At 32.3% G+C, this 26,091-nt stretch overlaps 2 protein-coding genes across 2 annotated transcripts in view; one reads left to right on the top strand and one right to left on the bottom strand.

Moving 5' to 3' along the window:
• Positions 1 to 26,091, top strand: part of LOC133181047 (SH3 and PX domain-containing protein 2B-like) — an 81,122-nt gene that overhangs the window by 26,438 nt on the left and 28,593 nt on the right. The window lies entirely within an intron of this gene.
• Positions 4,773 to 24,328, bottom strand: LOC133181046 (regulator of nonsense transcripts 3A-like). Its single transcript, XM_061315575.1, has 12 exons — positions 24,218 to 24,328; positions 15,613 to 15,719; positions 14,921 to 15,027; positions 14,520 to 14,618; positions 13,728 to 13,838; positions 12,290 to 12,372; positions 11,417 to 11,584; positions 10,694 to 11,085; positions 10,457 to 10,505; positions 8,930 to 9,265; positions 8,615 to 8,693; positions 4,773 to 5,645 (listed from the first exon to the last, which is right to left on the bottom strand). The coding sequence occupies exons 1-12, from the start codon at positions 24,290 to 24,292 to the stop codon at positions 5,221 to 5,223; spliced, it is 2,031 nt and encodes a 676-aa protein (XP_061171559.1). The 5' UTR covers positions 24,293 to 24,328; the 3' UTR covers positions 4,773 to 5,220.

Consider the following 26,091-nt stretch of genomic DNA (forward strand, 5'->3'; position numbering starts at 1 on the left):
GAAAATAGGTGAGGTCCTTTAAAAATCTTCTCAACAGGCACTTGGCCATAAAAGATGCTGTAAATTATTACTTCTCACAAGATATTTATTTTATGAATTCATGTTTATGTATTACTAGTATATCTATTCTATGTGTTACATAGCCTTGCTAACGATGCCAGTTCTAAAGAACCACGTGGTATTAGCCAGGTATTCGAATGAAAACCTTGTAATTCCTAACAAGTAATTCATTAAAACACCAAGTAGAAAATAATTTCTGTCTATTCCGTTCCTCAGACGAAAGAAATCATATATATCTGACTTCAGTGCCTCATAAAGGGATCAAAATATTTCTTACTTTTTTTAAATATTGTCTGTTAATTGATACGAGTACAAAGAAGTATAAAGGTCATACGCAACGTACATGTGCGTGTACTCACAATGTACCTTTCCCACCGATAATTGTCCAAGATACTCTTAATTTAAAATCATTGTACCATCAAATATTATGAGAGAGAAATCAGCATTCATTACAAGAAGTTTTTAACAGATACGAAATTATAAAAATCCTTGTATTTTTTTAAAAGAAAAATTAACAAAACTATAGTTTTAACTGAAATTTCCTCAAAATTTGATTCAGAGGAGCATTACTAGCATCATAAAATCGCACAAAGGTTCTTCAATTACTTATTGGAACTCTAACTTGAATTATATAGGGAATAAGAAAATAAAGTTCAAAGTCATGTTGCACATATCTTTATAAGGTTGTTGTCCAGGTACTTCCCATACTTGTAAGAACATTGCAAATATGTTGGCATGAAGACAAGTCACACGAAGCTAAATTTTATTTTAAGCTGTTTGACTTTAAAACCTTAATCTCTTAAGTGCAAAGTAGTGGATCATCACAACTTAAAAGTCAATTAACGCGTGGATCCGTAAACATGTATTCTTTTTCTACCTCAAGAAATCAATTTCTTGAATCATAAGGTAAAATGTACATGCATATGTAGACAGATTTTGATTGTCACTTACGTTTCATATCAAAAACCACAACTTACAATTCTTTATAGAAGTTATCGTTGAAATACGTTTAAAAGTCTATTAAAGCATTGTCAACTCCAAAATCAAGGAAGAGAATAAAAGTTTAACTTTTCATGTCTTGGCTGCAAATCAAGTGCATTTTTCATACAATATATTTTTTTCAAAGAGTTATGTACATGTATTATTATACCATGCAAATAGTTCACTTGGTACATGTCCATGGGTAAAGAAAAGGATATTCCAAGTTGTAATGTATTTTTACTTTATGGCCAGCTTACTCCCACCGTGGAGGCCACGAATTTCACAATTTTTGTATTTTTACAATTTATTAGCTCACCTGAGCTGAAGGCTAAGTAAATGGTGTCCGTATAAGAGTCCGTATATCGTGCGTAAACTTTGGACTTCTCAAGAACCAATAGGCCAATTTCAACCAAACTTACCACAAAGCATCCTTGGATGAAGGGAATTTAAATTTGTTCAAATGTAAGGTCACAACCTCTTTCAAGGAGGGATAATACAGAATAAGTACAAATTTAATGCCATCTTTCAAAAATCTTCTCAAGAACCACTGTGCCAGAAGACAGGAAACTTATGTGAAAGCTTCATTACATATTGTAGCTTCATCTTTGCTCAAATCTTGACCCCCGAGGCTAGGGTGTGGGGCCACAATGGGCAATCAAAGTTTTCATAGAAATATATAGGGGAAATCTTTAATAATCTTTTCAAGAACAGCAAAGTCCTGATTGATCATATAGGAGCATCCTCAGGTAGTGTAGATTTGAATTTTTTCAAATCATGATCCCCAGGGGTAGGGTGGGACCACAATGGGCTATCAAATTATTAATATTCAAATCTAAGCATCCTTAGGTAGTGTAGATTTGTTTGTTCAAATCATGATCTATGGGTAGGGTGGGGCCACAATGAGCTTTCAATTTCTTTCAGAAGGAATATATTAAAAATATTTTAAAATCTTCTAAAGAACAGCAAAAGCCTTATTGGTCATACGAATATGGAAGCATTCAGGTTAGTTCAAATCACAGCCCCTGGGGATAGGCCAGGGCCACAATAAAAGATAAAACTTTTACACAGGAATATATAGGAGAAAATCTGAAAAATCTTTTTAAAGCCATGAACAGTCATATGAATATGGAAGCATCATCAGTTAGTGCAGATTGAAGTTCATTCAAATCATTACCCCCTACACTGTCCCTCCCAAGGTACAGTGGGGCCACTTTTCCAAAACTGAACTGATCTTTAGCTCTACTGGTCAGAGACCAGAAGAGCTTATGCAATAGTAAGATGTCCGTCGTCCGTCCGTCTAGCTGTCTGTTCGTCTGTCTGTAAACACTTTTTCAAAACACTACTTCTCCTACAGTTTTGGTCTGATTTCAATATAACTTGGCACACAAGTAGACTACACTAAGATACATCATTTAGTGCATCGGTGTTTGATTTCGATGAACGGTGTTGCCAAGGTTACTAAAAATAGAAATTTCTGTGAATTTCCTTTAAAACACTACTCCTCCTATAGTTTTGGTATGAACTCAAGATAACTTGGCACACAAGTAGACTACACTAAGATACATAATTTAGTATATCGGTTTTTGATTTCGATGAACGGTGTTGTCATGGTTACTAAAAATAGAGATTTCTGTGAAATTCCTTTCAAATGCTTCTCCTCCTACAGTTTTGGTCTGATTACAATATAACTTGGCACACAAGTAGACTACACTAAGATACATCATTTAGTGCATCGGTTTTTGATTTCGATGAACGGTGTTGCCATGGTTACTAAAAATAGAAATTTCTGTGAAATTTATTTAAAACACTACTCCTCCTACAGTTATGGTCTGATTTCAATATAACTTGGCAAACAAGTAGACTACACTAAGATTCATAATTTAGTGCATTGGTTTTTGATTTCAGTGAACGGTGTTGCCATGGTTACTAAAAATAGAAATTTCTGTGACATTCATTTAAAACGCTACTCCTCCTACAGTTTTGGTCTGATTTCAATCTAATTTGGCACACAATTAGAATACACTACGATACATGTATTTCGTTTTTGATTTCGATGAAAGGTGTTGCAATGGTTATTAAAAATAGAAATTTCTGTGAAATTCCTTTAAAACACTACTCCTCCTACAGTTTTCATTTGATTTCAATATAACTTGGCACACAAGTAGACTACACTAAGATACATAATTTAGTATATCGGTTTTTGATTTCGATGAACGGTGTTGTCATGGTTACTAAAAATAGAGATTTCTGTGAAATTCCTTTCAAATGCTTCTCCTCCTACAGTTTTGGTCTGATTACAATATAACTTGGCACACAAGTAGATTACACTAAGATACATCATTTAGTGCATCGGTTTTTGATTTCGATGAACGGTGTTGCCATGGTTACTAAAAATAGAAATTTCTGTGAAATTTATTTAAAACACTACTCCTCCTACAGTTATGGTCTGATTTCAATATAACTTGGCAAACAAGTAGACTACACTAAGATACATAATTTAGTGCATTGGTTTTTGATTTCAGTGAATGGTGTTGCCATGGTTACTAAAAATAGAAATTTCTGTGACATTCATTTAAAACGCTACTCCTCCTACAGTTTTGGTCTGATTTCAATCTAATTTGGCACACAGAATACACTACGATACATGTATTTCGGTTTTTGATTTCGATGAAAGGTGTTGCCATGGTTACTAAAAATAGAAATTTCTGTGAAATTCCTTTAAAACACTACTCCTCCTACAGTTTTCATTTGATTTCAATATAACTTGGCACACTAGTAGACTACAGTAAGATACATAATTCTATTTATTGTTGCATGTTTCAAATCCAAGTGCTTTGTTATATGTACAGACCAGTAGAGCTACAGTCTCATCAGAGACTTCTGGTTTTTCCTTTTCTCTAACCAAAGTTCTCAGGTGAGTGATGTGGCCCATGAGAATCTTGTTTATCTGCAAGAGGTCCATGAGCCGTGAACAAGTTTTTGAATGTACTTTTATTCTGTATTTTCAATATGGTCAGCTTAGCCCCACCCTGTAGCCTGAATCATGCATCCAGGGGACATGAATGGTATAATTTGGTAAAGGGTAATGCAGTGGTTGTAACCACTAAATTTGTTCATCCACCAAATGTAATCCAACTGAGACCCACCCCTGAGGCCATGAATTTGATCATTTTGATAGAGGGCTAAGTATTTCTTAAAATCATATAAACAGTTTGGCTATTTAATGTCCAAGAAAAGAGGAGATTTTCAGAGATGAATATTCAAATAATAAATATATATTCAACTACACCCCATCCTAGGGCCTGACCAATGGACCCAGGGGGTATAAATTTCACAGTTTTGGTAAAACCTTGAGTACTTATTGTAAGAATGCAACAATTTGCCTGCTAAATGTCCCTGAGAAAAAGAAAACTTTATAAAATGCCTTTTCAATATACATTGTATGACCACCCCATCTTGGAGTGTGAACACTGCACCCAGGAGCCATGGAATTCACAAATTTTGATAGAGGGCTCACTGCTTGTTTTAATCATGCTAACATTTGACTGCTTGAAGCCCAGGAGTTAAGAAGATTTTTTGAAAATTGCATAAATTTTGACAGTTTGGTCCAACATCTCAGGCCCCAGGGAAACAGAGAACATCAAATTCAGTTCTCCTTTACCCACTATATACAAAATATACCTGAGTGACTCAGGTGGCCTATAAAGTAAAAAAAAAATGAACATTTTGTTGTTTATTGATGATCTTTAATGTTTGTTAATGTTAAAATTGATACAACATGACATATTGACTTCCCCTCTTTTGTTTAATCATTTAATTTACGTTCAGAGAATACCCAATTAATTGTACCTCTTGCTTAAAACAATCAAAACTCAAGGGGTAAAAATCAAATCAAAGAAAGCACTTTTTTTCTGATGAAAATCATTATGAATTAGTTGGACATTACAAGAAATGTAGCAATAGACCCATTTCTCATTTAAAATTACTATAAATAGATCAGATATTGAATTCTATCAGACGTTGAATTCTGTCACTATAATTGACCTTTAACTCTCTATTGCTGTATTGAAATAAATTCATATCCTTGACCTCTCTGACAGCAACACCTATTTCAGTCTTCATTTTTAACATCAAATCCAATCAACTTAATATGTACTTCAACACTGCATCATCAAGCATTCAATCAACAGATAATTCATCCTCAACAATATTATCCTCTGGTGCTGTCATTTCTGCCTCAGCAGCCATCTGCTCCTCTGGTTCCTCGGGATCAACAGGAGGTTCCTTCTTGCTGCATTTCTCCTCAACCTTCACTGGATCCACAGAGGATCCAATATCTTCCTCATTATCTACCTTTTGTGCACTCTCATTGGAAGCATTGTTACTGCGATTCTTTTCCTCCCTCACTTCTGTGATATTGGATTCAGGAATCTCTGGGGAGGATCCTTTTGCTTTATCTCTTGTTTCTGCATCCTTTTTGGGACCTCCTTCTCCAGAGCTTGGTCTTGATTCTGTTTTCTCCTGGGAGTCCCTAGGTGATGTGCGAGGAGTTTTCTCCCCTGACCTGTCATCTGAACTCTGCTTTCTTGGCTTTTCTCTATCATCTAAAGAAAAAATATATTTTAGTAAACACCCACAAGCATAGTGTCTTCTATTTATATTATTTACTATTTACAATTCCATCACTGAAGAAAATATGTAAGGGAGTATGAAAATTTTGTAGGTGCATGTGAACAAATTTCATGAGAGATTCTCTCTTATACATACCGTATAACGGGTATTTTCTGCGGTTGGAAATTTTTGCGATTTAACCCCTAAAAGGTAGCAAATTAATTTCTGCGTTTTCAATTTCTGCGGTTGCATTATACCGCAAACATTTATTTACGGGGTATGATCACTAAACTTTATAAATTATCAGAACCCTGTCATGTTTACGTTTTATAAATTCATTAAGACATATTGATCAAAGGTGCATGAGAACCTGTATTAAGCTTAATTAGACTAATATCTTTTAATTAGTCTTTGTAAAAATATGTCGAGTCCCAATTGAAATGAATTAATGCAGTATCACTCCCCCCAAACAACAATAGAAATCTTTATTCCAACAGACGTCTTATGCGATCTATTAAAATATTTAAATATATAGATAAGGATAATAAATGCATCCAAGCCATCTTCTAGAATACACGTATAGTTAATTACCATCAAAATTAATTTGGTGTATGTATTTTAAGCTAAAACAAACAGTTGCATAATTTAGTACCTTAAAGTTGACGGTTAACAATCACAGGTGTCATGTGCATCGAAGCGTAACTAATCCTGTCAGTCGTTTGCATTGGGTGAAATTCACTAGACAATCAAGCCGCATTGTGTATACAAGCAGTAATTATTGTCTCAAGATAAAACACAAGATTGAAAAAAAAAGTGTTTTAAAAAAAAAAAAAACAAGAGGCCCATGGGCCACATCGCTCACCTGAGCACATTGGCTAGGAAAAAAAGCAAAAATCAGTACAGTATTGAAAAGTTTACAGGGAGGGGGGTGTTGAATTTTAAACTACCTGATGATGCTTTCATATCAATATAACAAATGGCTTTGTTGTTCTTGAGCAGCAGATTTTTTTCCCATATATTCATTTGTAAAAATTTGATCCCCCATTGTGGCTCCACCCTACCCCCGGGGGCCCTCATTTGAACAAATTTCATTCTACACTACCCAAAGATGCCTCCATATCAATTTGACTAATCATGGCTTTTCTGTTCTTGAGAAAAAGACTTTTTCCTATATATTCCTCTGTAAACTTTGATCACCCATTGTGGCCCCAACCTATCCCCAGGGTAATGATTTGAACAAACTTGAATCTTCACTATCTGAGGATGCTTCCATATAAATATGACCAATCATGGCTTTACTGTTCTTAAGAAGAAGATTTTTAACGATATTTTCCTATATATTTCTATGTAAAACTTTGATCCCCAATTGTGGACCCACCCTACCCCCGGGGGTTATTATTTGAACAAATTTGAATCTTCACTACCTGAGGATGCTTCCATATAAATATGACCAATCATGGCTTTACTGTTTTTAAGAAGAAGATTTTAGAGATATTTTCCTATATATTTCTATGTTAAAACTTGGATCCTTCATTGTGGCCCCACCCTACCCCCGGGGTTATGATTTGAGCAAATTTGAATCTTCACTACCTGAGGATGCTTCCATATAAATATGACCAATCATGGCTTTACTGTTTTTAAGAAGAAGATTTTTAGAGATATTTTCCTATATATTTCTATGTAAAACTTGGATCCCCCATTGTGGCCCCACCCTATCCCCGGGGGTCATGATTTGAACAAACTTGAATCTACACTACCTGAGGATGCTTCCATAAAAATATGACCAATCATGGCTTTGCTGTTCTTAAGAAGAAGATTTTTAAAGATATTTTCCTATATATTTCTATGTAAAACCTGGATCCCCCTTTGTGGCCCCACCCTACCCCCGGGGGTCATGATTTGAACAAACTTGAATCTACACTACCTGAGGATGCTTCCATATAAATATGACCAATCTTGGCTTTACTGTTCTTAAGAAGAAGATTTTTAAAGATATTTTCCTATATATTTCTATGTAAAACTTGGATCCCCCATTGTGGCCCCACCCTACCCCTGGGGGTCATGATTTGAACAAACTTGAATCTACACTACCTGAGTATGTTTCCACATAAGTTTCATCTTTCCTGGCCCAGTGGTTCTTGAGAAGAAGATTTTTAAATGATGCCATTATTTTTTCACTAATTCCTAATTATCTCCCCTTGAAAGAGGGCGTGGCCCTTCATTTGTACAAACTTGAATCCCCTTTACCCAAGGATGCTTTGTGGCAAGTTTGGTTGAATTTGGCCCAGTGGTTCTTGAGAAGAAGTTGAAAATGTGAAAAGTTTACAGACAGACAGACGGACAGACAGACGGACGCCGGACAAAATGTGATCAGAAAAGCTCACTTGAGCTTTCAGCTCAGGTGAGCTAAAAAAGGAAAGCCACCATGTGTTGTGTGCAGCTATCGGAGTTTGGACTAATAATATTATTGCGAAATACAGAGTAGGTACAAGAAAAGATACTTATTCAATTGATATTATTTACAGGAAGATTTCGATTCAATATATTTTGAACAAATCCTGACGTCTAAAATCGAATTTCGATGTGGCCCGAATTTTTTAAAAAACCTTCCAGCTATCTTTTTTGCGTCCTGAACGCAGGTTCTTGCGTTAATGAGAACCCTGTCAGACATACGCACCACTTATCATAATTGCATGTTTAAAATATCTGAATAAATATTAAAAATATTTTGCGATTGTAATTTTTGCGGATTTGTCTTATCCGCAAAATTCCGCAAAAATTGGACAACGGCAGAAAATACCCGTTATACGGTATATCTTTCCTCCCGTCAAACAAAATAAAAATCAATAAAGTGTATAATATATGTACATCTCAGATCATTTTAAGTAGAAAACTTATTTTATCAGCAATAACTCTTAACTCAATGGTCTGTAAATACTTTTTTTAGAAAAGTGCCACCTACCTTTTTGTCTAGGCTCCCCTGCTGCTCTCCTTCTTTCTGCTGCCTTTCTGGGGTCATAAATTTCTCGCTCGGGCCTGTCCTAAATTGTGGAAAGCAACAAGTCAAGAAGAATATGTACATGTTCACATCATAAATAACAATTCAGCTTTGAAATATCTTCAAATATCAGGTATGGTTTCACATCACCAAAATTGGATTTTATATTAAATGAAGGACAAAATCTAAATTTCCTCATGTCCCTGAAGCAATAATATCACTTACATTTGTAAATTACATAAGACATATAATGAACAATTAAAGAAATACATGAGTTACCCTTCTTTTCTTCTTCTTGTCCTCTAAATCATCTCGACTTCGAGATTTCTCGAGCTTTTTGCTTTTAGATTTACTATCCTCCCCTGCTGAGTCCACTGAGATTTCTGATTTTGTGTCACTGGAGTCGATATCCACTATTGCCATCTGTTTCTCCCCTTCACGACTTCCTCTTCTGCTGGACGTACTCTTGGAGCTCTCTACATCATCCAGCACTTCTCCCTCTTTGCTGGCTGCAGAGGTTTTCCTCTCTTTTGTAGTATCCTTGTCCTCTGATTCTTTTGAGGTGGAGGAGGATTTAGTATCATCAGTTTCCTTCTTGTCTTTGAGACTTGTGTCCTATGGAATTTATTATAATCTGAATCATCTGATTCTTGGCAGATAATTATTTAAACAAGAGGTCCATGGGCCACAACGCTCACCTGAGTAACTTTGGCCCTGCTGTTCTTCACCAGATTTTCCCTTTGTAATATGTATTGTGACCCCACCCTATCCCCGGGGATCAGGATTTGAACAATTTAAAATCTACACTACCTCAGGATGCTTCCTTGTAAGTTTAACTTTTCTGACCCAGTGGTTCTTGAGAAGAAAATTTCTAAAGATTTTTCCTAAATATCTAAATGTAAAACTTTGATTCCCCATTGGTAGATATGCCACGATTTGTATTTGCTGTTGCACAACCTGGAACTGCTGATGTTCCCGGATAATACTGTATATTACATGATTCCAGTATATCTTTGATCAATGTTGTATATTTAAACTCGAATTTCATCCAAACATTCACGTTATCAATGGTAGAGCTACTACCCTAGGATGCTTTCACATAGGTTTCAGCTTTTCTGGTCCAGTGGTTCTTTAGAAGAAGACTTTTAAAGATTTTTTCCTATATATTTCAATGTAAAACTTTGATTCCCCATTGTGTCCCCCACCTTACCCCCGGGGGTCATGATTTGAACAATTTAGAATCTACAATACCCCCAGAATGCTTCCAAGTAAGTTTCAGCTTTTCTGGCCAAGTGTTTCTTGAGAAAAAGATTTTTAAAGATTTTTCCTATATATTTCAATGTAAAACTTTGATTCCCCATTGTGGCCCCACACTACCCCCAGGGGTCATGATTTGAACAATTTAGAATCTACACCACGCCATGATGTTTCCATGTAAGTTTCAGTTTTTCTGGCCCAGTGGTTCTTGAGAAGAAGATTTTTAATGACCCTACCCTATTTTTGTCTTTTCTTGATTATCTCCCCTTGTAAGGAGGCTTGGCCCTTCATTTTAAGAATTTAAACTCCCCTTCACCCAAGGATACTTTGTACCAACTTTGGTCAAAATTGGCCCAGTGGTTCTTGAGAAGAAGTTTAAAATGTAAAAAGTTTACAGACAGACTGATGGACGGACAGACAGAGGGATGGCCTACAGGTGATCAGAAAAGCTCACTTGAGCTTTCAGCTCAGGTGAGCTAAAAATATATCCTACATGTATATCAAGACAAAATATAAGACATTGGATGCCTGAGTGTTTAGAATAACTACCTCTCCTTTCACTGAAGTTTTCCTCTCAGTATCTTTCTTTGCACTGCCCCTACAAAATGATTGAATCTTTAAAGACTTTTCAATTCTTCCTAATCTTGTGGAATAATTATTTTAAATCAACAAGACAGCAAACTTTAGATTTCCATTTTTTTAAAAACAATTTACTAGTTTCCATTGATGTTTTGTTTGCCAGGCACAGAAATCAATACATCGTATCCTGTTACACTCGGTACTTACCCTCTTTCATTATTCCTCTTTTCTCTTTGTCTATCCCTCTCACTCTCTCTATCTTTGTCCCAGTTTCGATCTCTTCCATACTTCTTGTCTTCTCTGCCAGTCTTGTCCAGTCTTTTTCCCGATTCTGGCCGTCTATCTGACTCTTGCCTATCTTTTCTACTCTCAGCACGATCTTCCCTGCCAAATCCCCTTCCTGAATCTCTTCCAGATTTTGGACGGTCTTGATTTGCTGCAGATTTCTCATTCTTCATTTTCTCTCTGTTTTCTTTAGAGAAGCGCAGCTTTTCTCTTTCCTTTCTTTTGATGTCCTCATCTTTGGCTGACTTGACATCACCCCTACCTGATGATGGCACTTTGTCTTGTTTTTCTTCTCTGTCAGGATTTTTCAACAACTAAAACAGTTACATTTACATGTATATGTAATATATTCTTAAATTATTATCTTAATAAAGCAATAACACATGTCTAACTACATGTAATTAAAAGCAGCAGAAACAACAAATTAAGATCAACAAAACTGAAAATAAATTCAAAACAAAAATAATTCTAACAATAGCATGCCTTGTTCATAACATTTAAACATCAAACTTCGTACGAATTTTTAAAACAAGAATATGCGATACCTGCATGATGAATTCCTGAAAATAAATACACGTTTAAGCACCTATTTTGAATTTCATTTTATAATATTAACATAAATTCAATTGCTGCTACTCTACATACCTTCACAGATAAATCAATACTGGGAGGCTTATCCTTATCTTTATCCCGTGCCCTATCCTTGTCTTTTTCTCTGTCCTTCTCTCTCTCCCTCTCCCTTCTCCTCCTCCTTTCTTCCTCTCTTTGCCTGCGTTTTTCTTGTTCTCGTCTTTTACGTTCTTCTTGAATTTTCTATACACACAACAGTATGACATGTTTACAAGTACGGTAAAAATTTACTGCATTTGAATTACAAGTTAATCTAAAGTAAAAATAACTGACAACATAATTTTATCAAAAATAAATATATAATTATAAAAACATCTTTTTCCTACATGCACATGCATGGCTTCAAATCAATACCTTTTATGTGTGCATCTCATTAAGAAATATCATATAAATATTGCATGTAGTTGAGGGTAACATTGAAAATTTTCACCCAAAGAAAACTTGTCAACCGAAGAGCAGCAGAGGCTTGACAATGGTTTTTGAGGGGTGAAAATTTTCAATATTACCCTCAACTACACATAGTATTTATTATGTTATATGAATGTTCTATAGAAATACATATAACGGTGAACCATGTGCACATAAATTCTGTGCAGTCAACATTTTTTTGAAATTATATTACACGTCGTCAAGCAATGTTGATTGTTGCTACGCTGGAGGGTGTGGTTTCTTCATTCAGTATTAATTCATAACCACAGCTGAATTATACCAGTACATGTAAATCAATATTATAATAAATATACCAGTAACTGTATACGCTTCAATTATATTGAAGTCGATATGATCTGCACTCAAATTAAATAAGCCAAAATAAATACATGTATATGTATATATACTAGTATGTCAAAGACTAAAAATTATTTTGAACGTTAATTTAATTTCATTTACTAAAATATTTGCCCTTTTCTCTTCTTTACGTTTCTTCAGATACTCAATTAAAGGTGTTGAAGTTTTCACGCAGCCATGGTTTGCTGAAAACAAAACAGTTTTAAAATACTTTTTCATATATACACATTAACAGATTTCTTACTAGGAAGATTAGAAATGGACATCATGATTAATCATGTTTTAATATCAACTGCCTTGAATTCAGGTAAACAAAAGAATTACAAGATGAATTTCATTTATTAACTTACAGCTACTGTTAGAGAGCTCACAAAATTATACTACAATTTATGCTACAATATTTTTTTAAAAGAGCTTAAACTTGCACAACTGACCTTGATTCAAGAAAATGACACACTCTCTGGTCAGACATAACCTTGTGTTTAGTATGAACTTCTAATGTATCTCTATTAGAAAGTACTGCACCAGACATGAGTTTTACACTTTTTCTAACAGTGACCCTGCCAAAATGACCTTGGGTCAAGGTTACAACATACCATCAGCTCATGAGTAATCTTTGCTTGAAGAATCAACTTCAAATATTTATCCAATTACCGGTAAGAGTTTGACACGAATTATGGGTTTTTTTGCCAATGACCTTGAACTTATGGGATTGACCTTGTCAAGGTCATGACACATTTTCAGGACATAAGTAATATTTGTGTGAAGTAGAACTTCAGAGTTTCTCCATAAGAAAGTTATAGATAGAACATAAATTTTACACTTCTTCTTCCAGTAACCATGAACTTGCCAAAAATGATCTAGTACACAATTCTTAAAGTTAAGAGTCAAGATCATGCTATACACCTCGATCATAAACAATTTCCGTGTCATGTATTAACTTTCAATTTTCTCCATTAGAGATTTATGTACTAAACTCAAATTATACGTTTTGTACTGCCAATGACACTGAACTTGCTAAATGACCATAGGTCATAGGCAATCATAGGTCATAGGCAATCTTTGTGCTCAGTATCAGCTAACAATGTTTCTCCATTACACAATATGGTACATTATTCTAAAAGTAACCTTGAATACTAGATAACCTTGGGTCAAGTTCACGATACATGTTAGAGATAAGTAACCTTCCAATGAACTTTCAATGTTTCTCCATTAGAAATTTATGGATGGACACAAATTTGAAACTTTTTCTGCCAATAGCCTTAAGTCATAACACATTCTCAGGTTATAAGCAATCTTTGTGTCAAGTATGAGCTTTCAATGTTTCTCTGTTACAAAGATATGGCCAAGATATGATTAGGTGGACAGATAGACAGATGGACAAGGTGATTCCTATATATATACATGTATATATATTTCCCCAAACTTTGTTTACAGGGGTTTTAATGATTAGAATCAATTTTCTGCAAACTACAACTGTACTTTTATTACACTGAGAGTAAACCGATATCAAAACTGCTTTAAGAAATTTCTGGCTTACATTTCATTTCCCTCTCTTTGGCCTCAAGTTCCTCCAGATACTCATCAATAGTTTTAGCATCTTCATTTTCAGGGGATTCTAGCCACTCTTTGAATTTTACATAATCTGCATCTGTTAAAAAAAATGTTACTAGTATTTAGAAAAACAAAAACATTTTCTCTGATCTGTCCAGTCCAGCAAAATATTTCTAGCAATGCAGAAACATATGAACAGTCTCTTGATAATACATTACAACTATCTTGTTGTTTATCATTGTAGTACTGGAAGTCTGATAAAGTGAAATAATTAACCATAAGGATTGAATATTTCTGTGTATTTAGAACAATAAAACCACTTTTTTGTAACAGATGTTTTTCCCCAAAAATAGGTTGGTTGGTAGGTAAAAAAAATAAAATTAAAGACAAAGATTTACATTTATAAACATAAATGGTAAAATCCCTTCCTTCCTCCATTTTTTTTTTAATACAAAAATTCCCACTGTTAACATTGTTCAAAACTTGTTTATACATAGAATCCAAGTTTTCTAGGTATTAAAAAATTGCATTTATCAGTTCTATTTTAGTAGTCAACAACAATTTTAAGAAATATAGATTATAGGATATTTCAATAACTAACAATCTTAAAATTATAGCTACATGTATCTAATGGCAAATGGTAATTTGTAGAAATTGTTCCCCCACTATTGGATCCTTTCATGTCAAAACAAACTGCTATTTAATAGAAATTTAAATCTACAGTAAGTATGCATATAACATACAGTTATCCCCCTTTCTACCAGATTTTTAAAATGACCTTGTTCTAATGTTCCCTTCTTCAAATCAGGTTTCTTTGATTTTCTTTTTGGAACTTTCTGGAATGGAGCAAATTCCACAATTGCAGGATACTCGTTTCCTACAATAGATCAAAATACCTATGAAGCAAACAAAATCTTAAAGACTTATGGCATTAAAAATTATACCTCTTAAGAAAGAATAAGCGATATGGTCTATAACTTTAAATATACATGTATGTATGTATTTGAACAGAGGAAAATACTTGGCACACAAATGGTTTAATCCTTCCTAACCTTAGTAACCTAATTTATGGTTGCAGGTGATATAAGTCATATTGTTAACAAATACTAAAAAATTTCAAGTTAATATTTTTTCATAAAATGCCTGTAAAAATGCACTAGTGTACCAATGCTTATATACCTTTGCTGTCAATGAACACATAGCCATCAAACTTATCTCTGAAGATGAAGATTTCCGATGGATTTGAAAAGTTGAGATAGGCTCTGGAAAATGCATTACTTCCAAGGCTGCAAGACATATATTAAAGAATACTGAATATATGACACTACTAACTCATATAATTAGTTATTAAAATACCATTACAGCTAATTTGTTAAAAATAGAAGTATATAAATTCTCAAATTCAACTAAAAATAGTCTGAAACTTTAACAAATTCTTCCTTGTCTTGAGGCATATGTCATTCTAAAATATCGAACTAATCTCTTCCTTCTTTCAAGAATTCAGAGTTAAGTATGCTGTCTGTTACATGAGTGAAACAAGTGAAACATAACTTCCTTTATATTTTTGGGATACAGATTATTGAGGCAAATATCACTTTAATTTCTGCTTTGAAATACTGCTGTTGCTTTATTGTATAAGTGGGATTCATGTTTGGAGCAATACTTTGTGAACAAAGTCCTGAATACATCCAAAATTTTATTTCATTTACAAATAATACAAAAAATATCAAATAGTTAAATAATGATGGCACCAAACATTTCCAACCTCCAATTTAAATACTGTAGAACACTCATGTTATTTAGATAAAAACTTTGTCTTTATTATTATTATTTCTTAATTTATATACATCCATTGCAAGTATATATCTTACCTCATGTCAGCCTTTACAAAGTAGAAGAAATCATGTTCAGGTAAAGGTGAAATCTGTTCAATCAGAGACTCGGGGGTAAGACTTGGGGGTAATCTTCTTATTACCACCTGCAATCAAACATCTCTACATATTAACATTTCAAATTATTTTCCTCTAGATGTTAACAAATAGGAATGCAATTCCTTTTCTCGCAATCTGATAAAGGTTATCTTAAATAGTTCCATTGTGACATAATACCATACGTGGCATCAAAATTTTGGTACAATCTGCTTTTTTTTCAACTAAAAAAAAGGATATTTGTTATAATATTGTTATAATTTGTGTCCAATCATCAAATGAATAATACAGTGTGTGCCAGAAGGACTAGCCCGATGCTTGAACACTAGTAAAAATTCAGTCTATCACCTAGACTACAATGTAGTAGCAATTTTTGTAACATCTACATGTATCTTTTTTTGTTTTTGATCCAAGTATAATGAGTATTGACAAAAAGTGTCAAAAAACATTTTTGCACAGAAAAAAAAAAATTAAATTCTTTGAGATTTTCTTCATGATTTTTCATATCCTGGTTGATGTATCTCTGTCAATCTTTGCTTGGTTTGGCTCATCATAGCCACATGTTTGAATGGCTTAAGAATGAGAGAAATGTTTCAGAAAAGTTGAGACCCAAACTTCACGTCAATGAAGTTAACAGTCTGAATTGAAAAAAAAAAATTAATTAAATCTAAAGGATAGAAATGATACAAGAGATCAATTTATCAAATTTTTTTTTGGTTGAAAGTTTGGGTGGAGTGGAAGTGAGTTAGCTACTAAAAAGTGATTTGGGCTATTAAGGTGTTGCCATTACTAGTCTGAATGGGGTATAGCTGAAAAAAGATTTTGGCACTCACTGACAAATGTAAATACATGTATAAGAAATTATATGTAATTTAATTTTGAAACTCATGAGGAACATGAACTAACAAGCTTCAGGAAATATGCCGACTTGATTAGCATTGTAGGTCATATGTTCTCATGACTAATCAAAAATTGAATTGACATCTTTTTTAAATATTTACATTGCGAATGCCATTTTTTGTGCATATATAGTCACATGTAGAAACGTGCATGGAGAAAATTACAATAAAGTGACATCAGGATGAGACTACAGAGATGGTGATGAAAATGCCCTGCTATAAGTAGGGCAGCAACTAATTCAAATCATGGATTAAAAAAACATGACGTAAAAACCAATTTTCTACATGCCATTTTCACAGTATTTGTGCTCAATGTGTTGCATTCTGAGCTAAACTTCATCTTGTATCAATATAAATTTTCTTAACTTTTTCTGTAAGCAGTATCTCTTGGGTATATGAATCCAAAAAATTTCTACGTAACGGACACCACAAATTCTTCATATTATATCCTCAAGTTAAAATCAAAATGAAAAAAAATCTATGATTAACTCTCATACTTAAAAAAAATGGTGCCTTTTTCAAAGTCAAGAGTGAAAAATTGTAGAAAAAGCTTGATATTATTTGTTGGAAGGGGGGGGGGGGGGTATTTTGATATGTTTAAAGATTTCATAGTACTGTAAATTCCTTATTTTACACGAGTACTTAATATCGCGAAGAGGCCCAAGAGCGTCAAACCACGAGAACAATAATTCGCGAATGGGTGATTTATCTAGAGATTTAACATACATTAAAGCACCATAAAAATAAAAGCGAGTACTTTTATTTTGCGAGTGGTGCTTCTCGCGTAATTACGCGATAATTTATTTCTCGCGTATATTTAGGAATCTACAGTATAATTTGACATGAAACTTTGAAACATTTCTGGTAAAATACAGTCAAACCTCCTTATCTTTAACTCAATGGGAATGAGAAAAAACTTTGAGATATCCAAGGATTTGAGATATCCAGGGTAAAATACTGAAAGAATAAGGGTTTGGGACTTCCAAATCACCTTGATATATCCATGGTATTCGAGATACCGAAGTTCGTCTGTACATGATACAAGTACAAATGTACTTGAAATTGCCCTTAATTTTGTACTGAATCATGCATTTAAGATAAAACACTGTTCCTTAATTAATCTTTGCATTAATTTGTTTACATTTCCTTTTCCATGACCATTTGAATTTGTATTCCTTAAATGCAACAGACACTACAGAAAATATTATTAGGAACTATTTTTTCAATTTAGAGAGAATACAGTAATATGCAACACGATTGTAATTGATAACAAGACTGACATTTCAGCATATCAGTATTGGAATTTAACAGTTGGTATCTTCTTTTTTATTAAGAACTTAAGAACTTTAAAAAGGTACAGTTGAACTTCGGTATCTCGAACACTGATATCTCGAATATCATGGATATGTCAAAGTAATTTGGGAGTCCCAACCCCATATTCTTTAAGTATTTTACCCTGGATATTCGAATCCTGGGATATCTCGAAGTTTTATCTTGGTTTCATTGATTTCGAGATAACAAGATTTGACTGTATTTTACACTGACTTAATAATAATATTTATTATAATAATATTTTTCCTTGGTATGTAACTGAAGCTCAGATTTATTTCTTAAAGTATCACTGCTAATCAAATACTGAAAGAAGTTATATTGTGTAACATACACTACATCTACTTTTGAAAAATGAAATTTGAAGATAGAATAGAGATTTTTTCAGTGTAGATACAGAAATTTAATCATTCCAGTATCAGCAAAATCTGTCATCTTGAAGATAAGAATTCAAATATTGGCCATTATTGACAATGTTGCTAATTTCAATAAGATTTTAATAAATCTTTGGCAAGGAAGTAATTATTCAATTTTTTTCAATTACTTTATTTTCAATTTATTTTAAATTTATGGGTTGATCCTTGCTACTTTTGCACTAACATTCTTTGGTAATTTAAACAAACCTGAATATTACCAGATATTATTGCTCTGCCTTCACCATCACTTGTTGTAGTGTCTTTTAAATTTAAAATATCAATAATTTACCTTTGTTATTCTGTAAATCTTTGTAAGATAGGGTATGGATGCTTGGAATTAATTTATTTAATTTATTATTCATTTAATTATTTATAAAGCATTCTGTGTATAGGCTAGATATAAAACAACAATTGGTAATTCTTGGTTTCTCAGCCACTTGCTGTTATGTGTACTGTGTTCATAGTAAATCCCAAAGAATTTAACATTCTGTTGATAAAACTTCACATTTTAAAAGTTATAAATTGAGATGATAACATGAAAAAAGTTGAATTACTTGAATGAGTGACAAGAAATGACAGTTTCTAATATTGCATGTAATGAACATTATAGTGTAATCATACTAATGGACAATGTGGAAATATATATATCAGTGATATTTTGTGATTCTTCAAGCTAGTGCAGTGTCTTTTTATTGCAAAATTCACATAGTTATTTTTTGGTAGCATTTTTATAAATTTTGGTTTTAATGAGTACTACAAATTGACAATTTTTGCATTTTTCTTGACCATGAATAAAAATGATACAACATCCTTATTGTGCATAAACAAAAGTTACATTTAAAACTTAGTGCTCAAAACTATATTGTAAATAAAGTATTCAATATAAAAAAAAAAAGAGGGCAAATAAGCAATCTGTAAAATTTTGCTGTTGTTTGTATCAATTGCATAAAAATACAAGATGCATAACAAAGACATAAATGTATATGTTTACATTATTCAGTCCCATGCATTCCCATGTTATTGGAGCAATTTTGATCAGTAAAAAAGCATATGACGATGGAGGAACATTTCTACATAACCACTTGAATACCATACCATGAAACATTAATTAATATTGTTTTAATGGCAACTAAATCAAATTTGTTTTTTCTTAAAGTGCAACAGCATAACATATAAAATTTTGATTTTTAACACTGTTTTGTTCAGTAATTTCAATAATTATCAATATAGGCAAGTTGTATATTATTTTCCTTATTAGATCTTCACCAGAACTACCAAATTAACTTAAAATCCATTCATGTGGTGTCTTTTCCCTTTAACTGTTTATGTAAGAAAATTATAACACTATGGCACCCGAATTAGCACAATACAGTGAAAATGCCTTAATGGTGTACAGGTTTTTTAATGATGACCACTGACAGGCAATATCCCAATTATGCAAATATATACTACGGGCGCTGGAAGTTAATGTAAATATTGAGTATGTGCACGTATAATTTTTTTTATACATGCACATACTCAATATTTACATTAACTTCCAATGCCCGTGATAGGGTGCTAGGACTATCAGGAATCCCGGGATTTCGGGAGAATCCCGCTACAGGAAGAAGAATCCCCGGCAGAAAGGTAGAATCCCCCTAAAAATGAATTAGTTGGGATACATAAAGGGTTTAGGTGGTGATTACTAGAATTATATTGTTATCCGTACATTTTTATAGCCAATTTTACCTGAGAATCGACAAAAATCGGACGCCATTACTAGTTGTCGTGGTATACCGTATACCACGCCCGATCTAAAATCGCGATCGATTACATAAAATTATGTAGATCGATTATATAAAATTACTTTTTTTAATTTTGAAACACACACACACACACAGTCACACAAATAATAATAAAAAAATTAAATTGATTGAATTTTAACTGAAACCAGAGGAATGTTTTGAAAGAAATAGTAAATTAAAAATGTATCAAGTTTTTTCAAATATTGAGAAATTTTAAATCAGAGTTTGTCACATTCTATATAAAATTATTTTTTCATTTAAAAGCACACACACACACAAATAATAATAAAAAAATTAAATTGACTGAATTTTAAATGAAACCAGAAGAATGTTTTTAAGAAATAGTAAGTTAAAAATTTATCAAGTTTTTCAAATATTTAGCAATTTTAAATCAGACTGTAAACCATTCTATATTTTCTTTTAATTCAAAAAAAAGGAAAAACAACACACACAAAATTAACACAAGAATTTATTGAATTTAACTGGGGAGAAAAGTCTCATTCTAGACTGGATGAAAGTGAAGACTTTCTGTCTCCAAACATAAGTATTATATGTTCTTCCATGTTACCTGAAACCTTGAAATAAATTAAAAAAATTATATTTTTTTACATTTCAATGCCAATTGAATTTGTCGAATAAAAATTTCCATTGCCTTTCTGTTCAAAGTAAACCCATCATCAAGCCAAATGTTTTTATTCGAATTCATTAAACCCCTACATCTCCAAAATATCACAGTTTGAGAATTTGCATATTTTCTCCGAAGGACGTTATTTTTGTCAAAACTATCGAATTGTACTTTCCTGGATCCATCGTTCCACAAATCATTTGCCTAATTAGACTCCCAATATATATTTTTTGAACTGACTCATTTCGTAACAATTTTTCAATAATTTTTTTGTATTCCTAACACTATTTCTGATACAGAAAAAAAATTTATGTCATTCTCTCCTACTTGTAAAAACACTTTTGTTGGACAAAATTCAACGGCGCTTCCAAAGGATTGACTAAAAATAATTGATTCTGTTGTTGTATCTTTCTCACTAAAAATCTGTATTGAATAATTACTGGGCAAAGTAAAATTCACACAACCATTTGTTACACTATTCCCTAATTCTGACACATGATTTTGACCAATGATTGCAATTCGTTCTGGAGAAGTGACTGCGAGAATTGCTGAAGGAGATATTGTCGAGCAGGGTAGATCAAATTACTGAAATTAAAACTTTATGTTGCAGTGGACAGACAATATCTAATGATGTTAATAAAATTATAAATTATTTTTTCTGTCATTTTCCATAAAGTTATTTAATAATTCACTTTATGTTTATTGCTCTCTTTGGCTGTAATATTTTTATATTTGAAAGAAATATTTTGACTTTGAATAATGATAAAGTATTTTTTAAGTACCTTTTTCTTTTCTTTTTCTTTTTTATTTATCTTTCAGTCCTTTGGCTTTAATATTTTTTATGTTTCAAAAATGTCTTAAATCAAGGCTCTACACTAAGGAGGCCTCCACGTGGCTAGAGCTGGAAATATAAGGAAACTATGGATATTTGTCAGATATTAATATTTTTATTATCATAAATTCATATTTTCTTATGGCTAATGTCCTTATGTGAAAATTTGTAAAGCATAGTGTCATTTAATTTCAATTTTGTTAAATTATATTAATAAAAAAATTAAAATAAAATGTCTGACAGTAAGGGTATAATTATGTGTTGAATGAAAAGACAGTACAATTACAATACAAAATCATTTTAAATTACAAAATTGAATTGAAATTAAAGAACTAATTGAGCATAGTGAAGGTCCAATGTATACACATGCAGTGCCCGAGGGGGGTGGTTGGACAGAGAACAGGTGTTTAAACAAAAGGTGTTTATTACCAACTGGACCAGGTGTCAACAGCTGTGTATATATATTGCATGTATACATACAGGGGGGTGGCTGCCCGTCCCAGTAAATACCAACAAACCTGGCTGATGTGTAAATAGTATTATCACAATACTCCCTCAACATGTGGTCACATATGCAACATGCACATATTATTAATTTTTATGGAACTTTCTATTTTTAATAGACATGTGTTCAAATTATTTCATTCTTGGATAATACTAATTGCTTTCTAATAGCAATGAGTATTTATTTTCTTTTCAAACATGCAAAAACAAGCAAAGAAAAGAAAATAAATAAATATTATAGAAATGAATAAATGTAATAAAGGAAAAATAAATAAATAAATAAATAACTTTCAAATATAAAATAAATAAATAAATAAAAATATATAAATACATAAATAAATTCCAAATTAAAATTTCACCAAAATATTTTCACTGTGCTGTTTATCAACCATATTGAGTCTCCTGGCTTATATAGAAATGTACTTAGGGGATAAACATAGTATCTCATTGTCTTTATATTACAGTAACACATACATTTCACAAATATTTCCAAATTCTGCAGCATAATTTTCGATGTAAAATTCCCAGTTGAAGGGGTACAAAACTACTGTGAACAAAAGGAGTCAATGAAGCCATGAAATATTTTGATTTATATTTATTTATTTATTATCCTCAGATCATTTCCCATTTGAAAAAATACAACTTCAGATATTTAAAGACATTCTGGGTGTTCATAGAAAATCATCTAATATTGCTGTTCTATACGAGTTGGGACAGTTCCCACTATTTTATTCAGGTTATGAAAATATGTTTAAATTTTATTCAAGATTGAAAAATTTAGAGTCAGAGAATGAGCATCAGAACCAATTAGTGGTGTCTGCATTTAAGGAAGATAAAACATTTGGGTCTAGAATATCTTGGCAAAGAAAACTTTTTACTCTTCAACAGAAATTGTCTTTATCCTCATTGGACATACCACATAAAATTTTAAGACATAAATTAGAGGAGCACTATAGGAACAAAATCTGTGAACAGTTAAAGAACATTTCTAAATCAGATTCTGGAAAATTAACTTTTTATAGTAATATAATAAATTTAAATGAATATAAATTACAGAACTACCTACAGTTACCATTGAAGAAATCTGAAAGAACAATCCTAACAAAACTAAGAATTAGTGCTCATATACTACATATTGAAATAGGGAGATACTCAAGGCCACCTATTCCTAGAGAAAAACGTGTATGTCATGCTTGTAAACTTTTTATTGAAAATGAAAAACATTTTGTACTTTATTGTTCTAGTTATGATCAGTATAGATTACAATTTTGTGATATATTTAATGCTCAATGTTACATGAAGGAAACCCTATTATTGACATTATCAACCCTCCAAGTATTAAAATTGCTAGAAGAGTATGTAACTTTCTGAAAAAATGCTTTAATATTAGAAAAGAAAAAACTTCAACATAACTGATATGCTTACTGGAATAATTTTATTGATTTTATGTATGTTATTGTTTATTGTATTCATGACTATATGCCAATGTATGATGGTGTTGTCAATAAATTGAATTGAATTGAATTATATTATTTTTAATTAGATTTAATTTTTATTCATTTTTTATTTCCTTTCATGTATTTATAATCATGTTAATTCTTATTATAAAATTCCTATATACTATCATTCACTTTTTATAAGCATTAATATTTTTCACGTACAACTTGGAACTAGTAGTTGTCAGCGAATGCGATTTTAGATCGGGCGTGGTATACGGTATACCACGACAACTAGTAATGGCGTCCGATTTTTGTCGATTCTCAGGTAAAATTGGCTATAAAAATGTACGGATAACAATATAATTCTAGTAATCACCACCTAAACCCTTTATGTATCCCAACTAATTCATTTTTAGGGGGATTCTACCTTTCTGCCGGGGATTCTTCTTCCTGTAGCGGGATTCTCCCGAAATCACGGGATTCCTGAAAGTCCTAGCACCGCCCGTGATATATACATCGCTTTAAGATGAACATAAACATGTATATTCACAAAGTGATCAAAATATATTATATAAAAAAGTAAAGTTTCAACATCTGAAGGGATCACATCAATACTTCTTTTTTAGATATGAAAAGGCTTTATCAGCCCCAGGGACGTTTATACAAAGTTAGTATACACATCCCTGGCTTTACGGAATTTCATCTAGAATTAAGTTCAACCTTTGTCGGTAATGTTCCTGCATCTTTCCTCCGTTCAACACCTTTACCAACTTTGACAGGTTTATTCTGTGTCATTTTGATACACTAAAATCAAAAATTGAAACTGTTTACATTTTTCAGTCTGCTACTTCCTGTAAGCGAAAAGCGCATGCGCGGTTTATTAACTTACTCGTACCATAATATATTCGTATTAAGACTGGTAATATGCCTGTCTCTATCGTACGAAAAATTTCGCGCATACCAGACAGTATTACACGGGCAGATTTTTTAAATGTTTGACAAACGAATAATAAAGTCCAGGGCTGAATACCTAGGGGTATTTCTACAAGCAGTATTTATGACATTTTTTTAAATGATCCAAAGTTAATCTTTCCATTTTTCTTTTTTTTCAAAAGATACCACAGAGTCTGACACTTCTGTTTCATATTTGGATATTTACTATAAAAATACATTAATGGTAACCTAACAACAAAACTTTATGATAAACGTGATGACTTCAACTTTTCTATCGTCAACTTCCCTTCTGTAGCAGTATACCCTTATTACCTGCATGCATATGGGGTGTATATTTCCCAGTTGATTGGATGCGCAAGGGTATATCCCATGCACGTGCGAACAATTTCTAAAATGAGGCAAGTTATTGACAAACACGTTGATGAAACAAATATATCAACAGTCTAGTTTAAAGTCATCATTTTGCAAGTTCTATGGTCGATACAAATTCCTTGTCAGCAAATACCATATCTATCATTTAGGCAAATTCATACTAAATGTTAGGCCATTTTTTAAACACTGAATTGCCGTTTGCCCGATCATGACAAGGCGGGTGTGACTTGTCGACAGGAGATGCTTACTCCCCCATGGCACCTGATCCCATCTCTGATGTTTTTTACTGAGAGGTCCGTGTTTGCTCTGCTCCCGATTTGTATTGTTTCAATGGACTTTTGAGCTTGATCACTGTTCGTAATCTGTATATTCGCCGTATCTACCTGTTCGCACAAGTCCTTTCGCCATAATTCTCGTTCGCCCTGTACCCCGTTCGCCCTGTTGTAAATATATAATATGAAGTCATTTCTTATTATTTTTTTTATTTTGTTAATTAATAGATCTAAGTCAAATTTTATTTCCTTTCCATCAATATTGACTTTATTTCCGATTTTAATGTTTATCAAAGACTTAATTGGTTAAATTGTTTCTAATTTTAATGCTGTAAACTAGGAAACACCTTTTTATGTTTGTTTGTTTTTTTTTTTTTGTTTTTTTTTTTTTTTTTTTTTTTTTTTTAGATTAGTGTTATGCTTTGAAAATAATTAAGGGAATTGAGATATTAATAGGTCATTTTATCTGGGGATAAGCAGCGTCTAAGCAGAAGTTTTTTTTTTTTTTTTTTTTAAGAATCTTATTATTCTCAACTTAATATAACTTTAAATAAAGTTACTAATAAATTAATGAGTATCACAACCATACTTAACTGGTTCTTTTTTTTTTAATTTTAATTTTGTTATTTCTTCATCTATACTGAATGTATAGATGTAATGAATTATAATTTAAACAGAAGAATTCATGAAATTCAATAAAATCAAAGGAAATTACGAAAATTTACCGACTTACATATTTTTATTTATTTATTGACAAAAACTACATACATTGTACATACAGTATACAAATATAGACAGTCACATAGATTTTCTTATGTTAAATGCATCACGTATGAAGTTACAAATATTTCTTGTTGATTTAACATCTGTTGGATTAAAAATGTGTACAATATTCACTTCGTAGTTGTTTTTAAAGAGGGCATACAAATAAAAAATGATCTTCATCTTCAACAACAGTATGACAGTTAATACAATATATTTCATCTCTTGGTATAA

The sequence above is a fragment of the Saccostrea echinata genome, unplaced genomic scaffold, assembly GCF_033153115.1.
Source record: "Saccostrea echinata isolate AGI-Se365-2 ecotype Australia unplaced genomic scaffold, CSIRO_AGI_Sech_v1 ptg000008l, whole genome shotgun sequence".
NCBI lineage: Eukaryota > Metazoa > Mollusca > Bivalvia > Ostreida > Ostreidae > Saccostrea > Saccostrea echinata.

Bases quoted from the DNA above. Each gene is read 5' to 3' on its own strand.
- LOC133181046 (XM_061315575.1), bottom strand. From the start codon at position 24,292: ATGACACAGAATAAACCTGTCAAAGTTGGTAAAGGTGTTGAACGGAGG. The intron at 15,028-15,612 runs GTAAGATATATA...TATGTCTTGCAG, and splicing joins TTTGTAAAGGCTGACATGAG to CCTTGGAAGTAATGCATTTT. The intron at 13,839-14,519 runs GTCATTTTAAAA...TTTTTTTAACAG, and splicing joins GAAGGGAACATTAGAACAAG to ATGCAGATTATGTAAAATTC.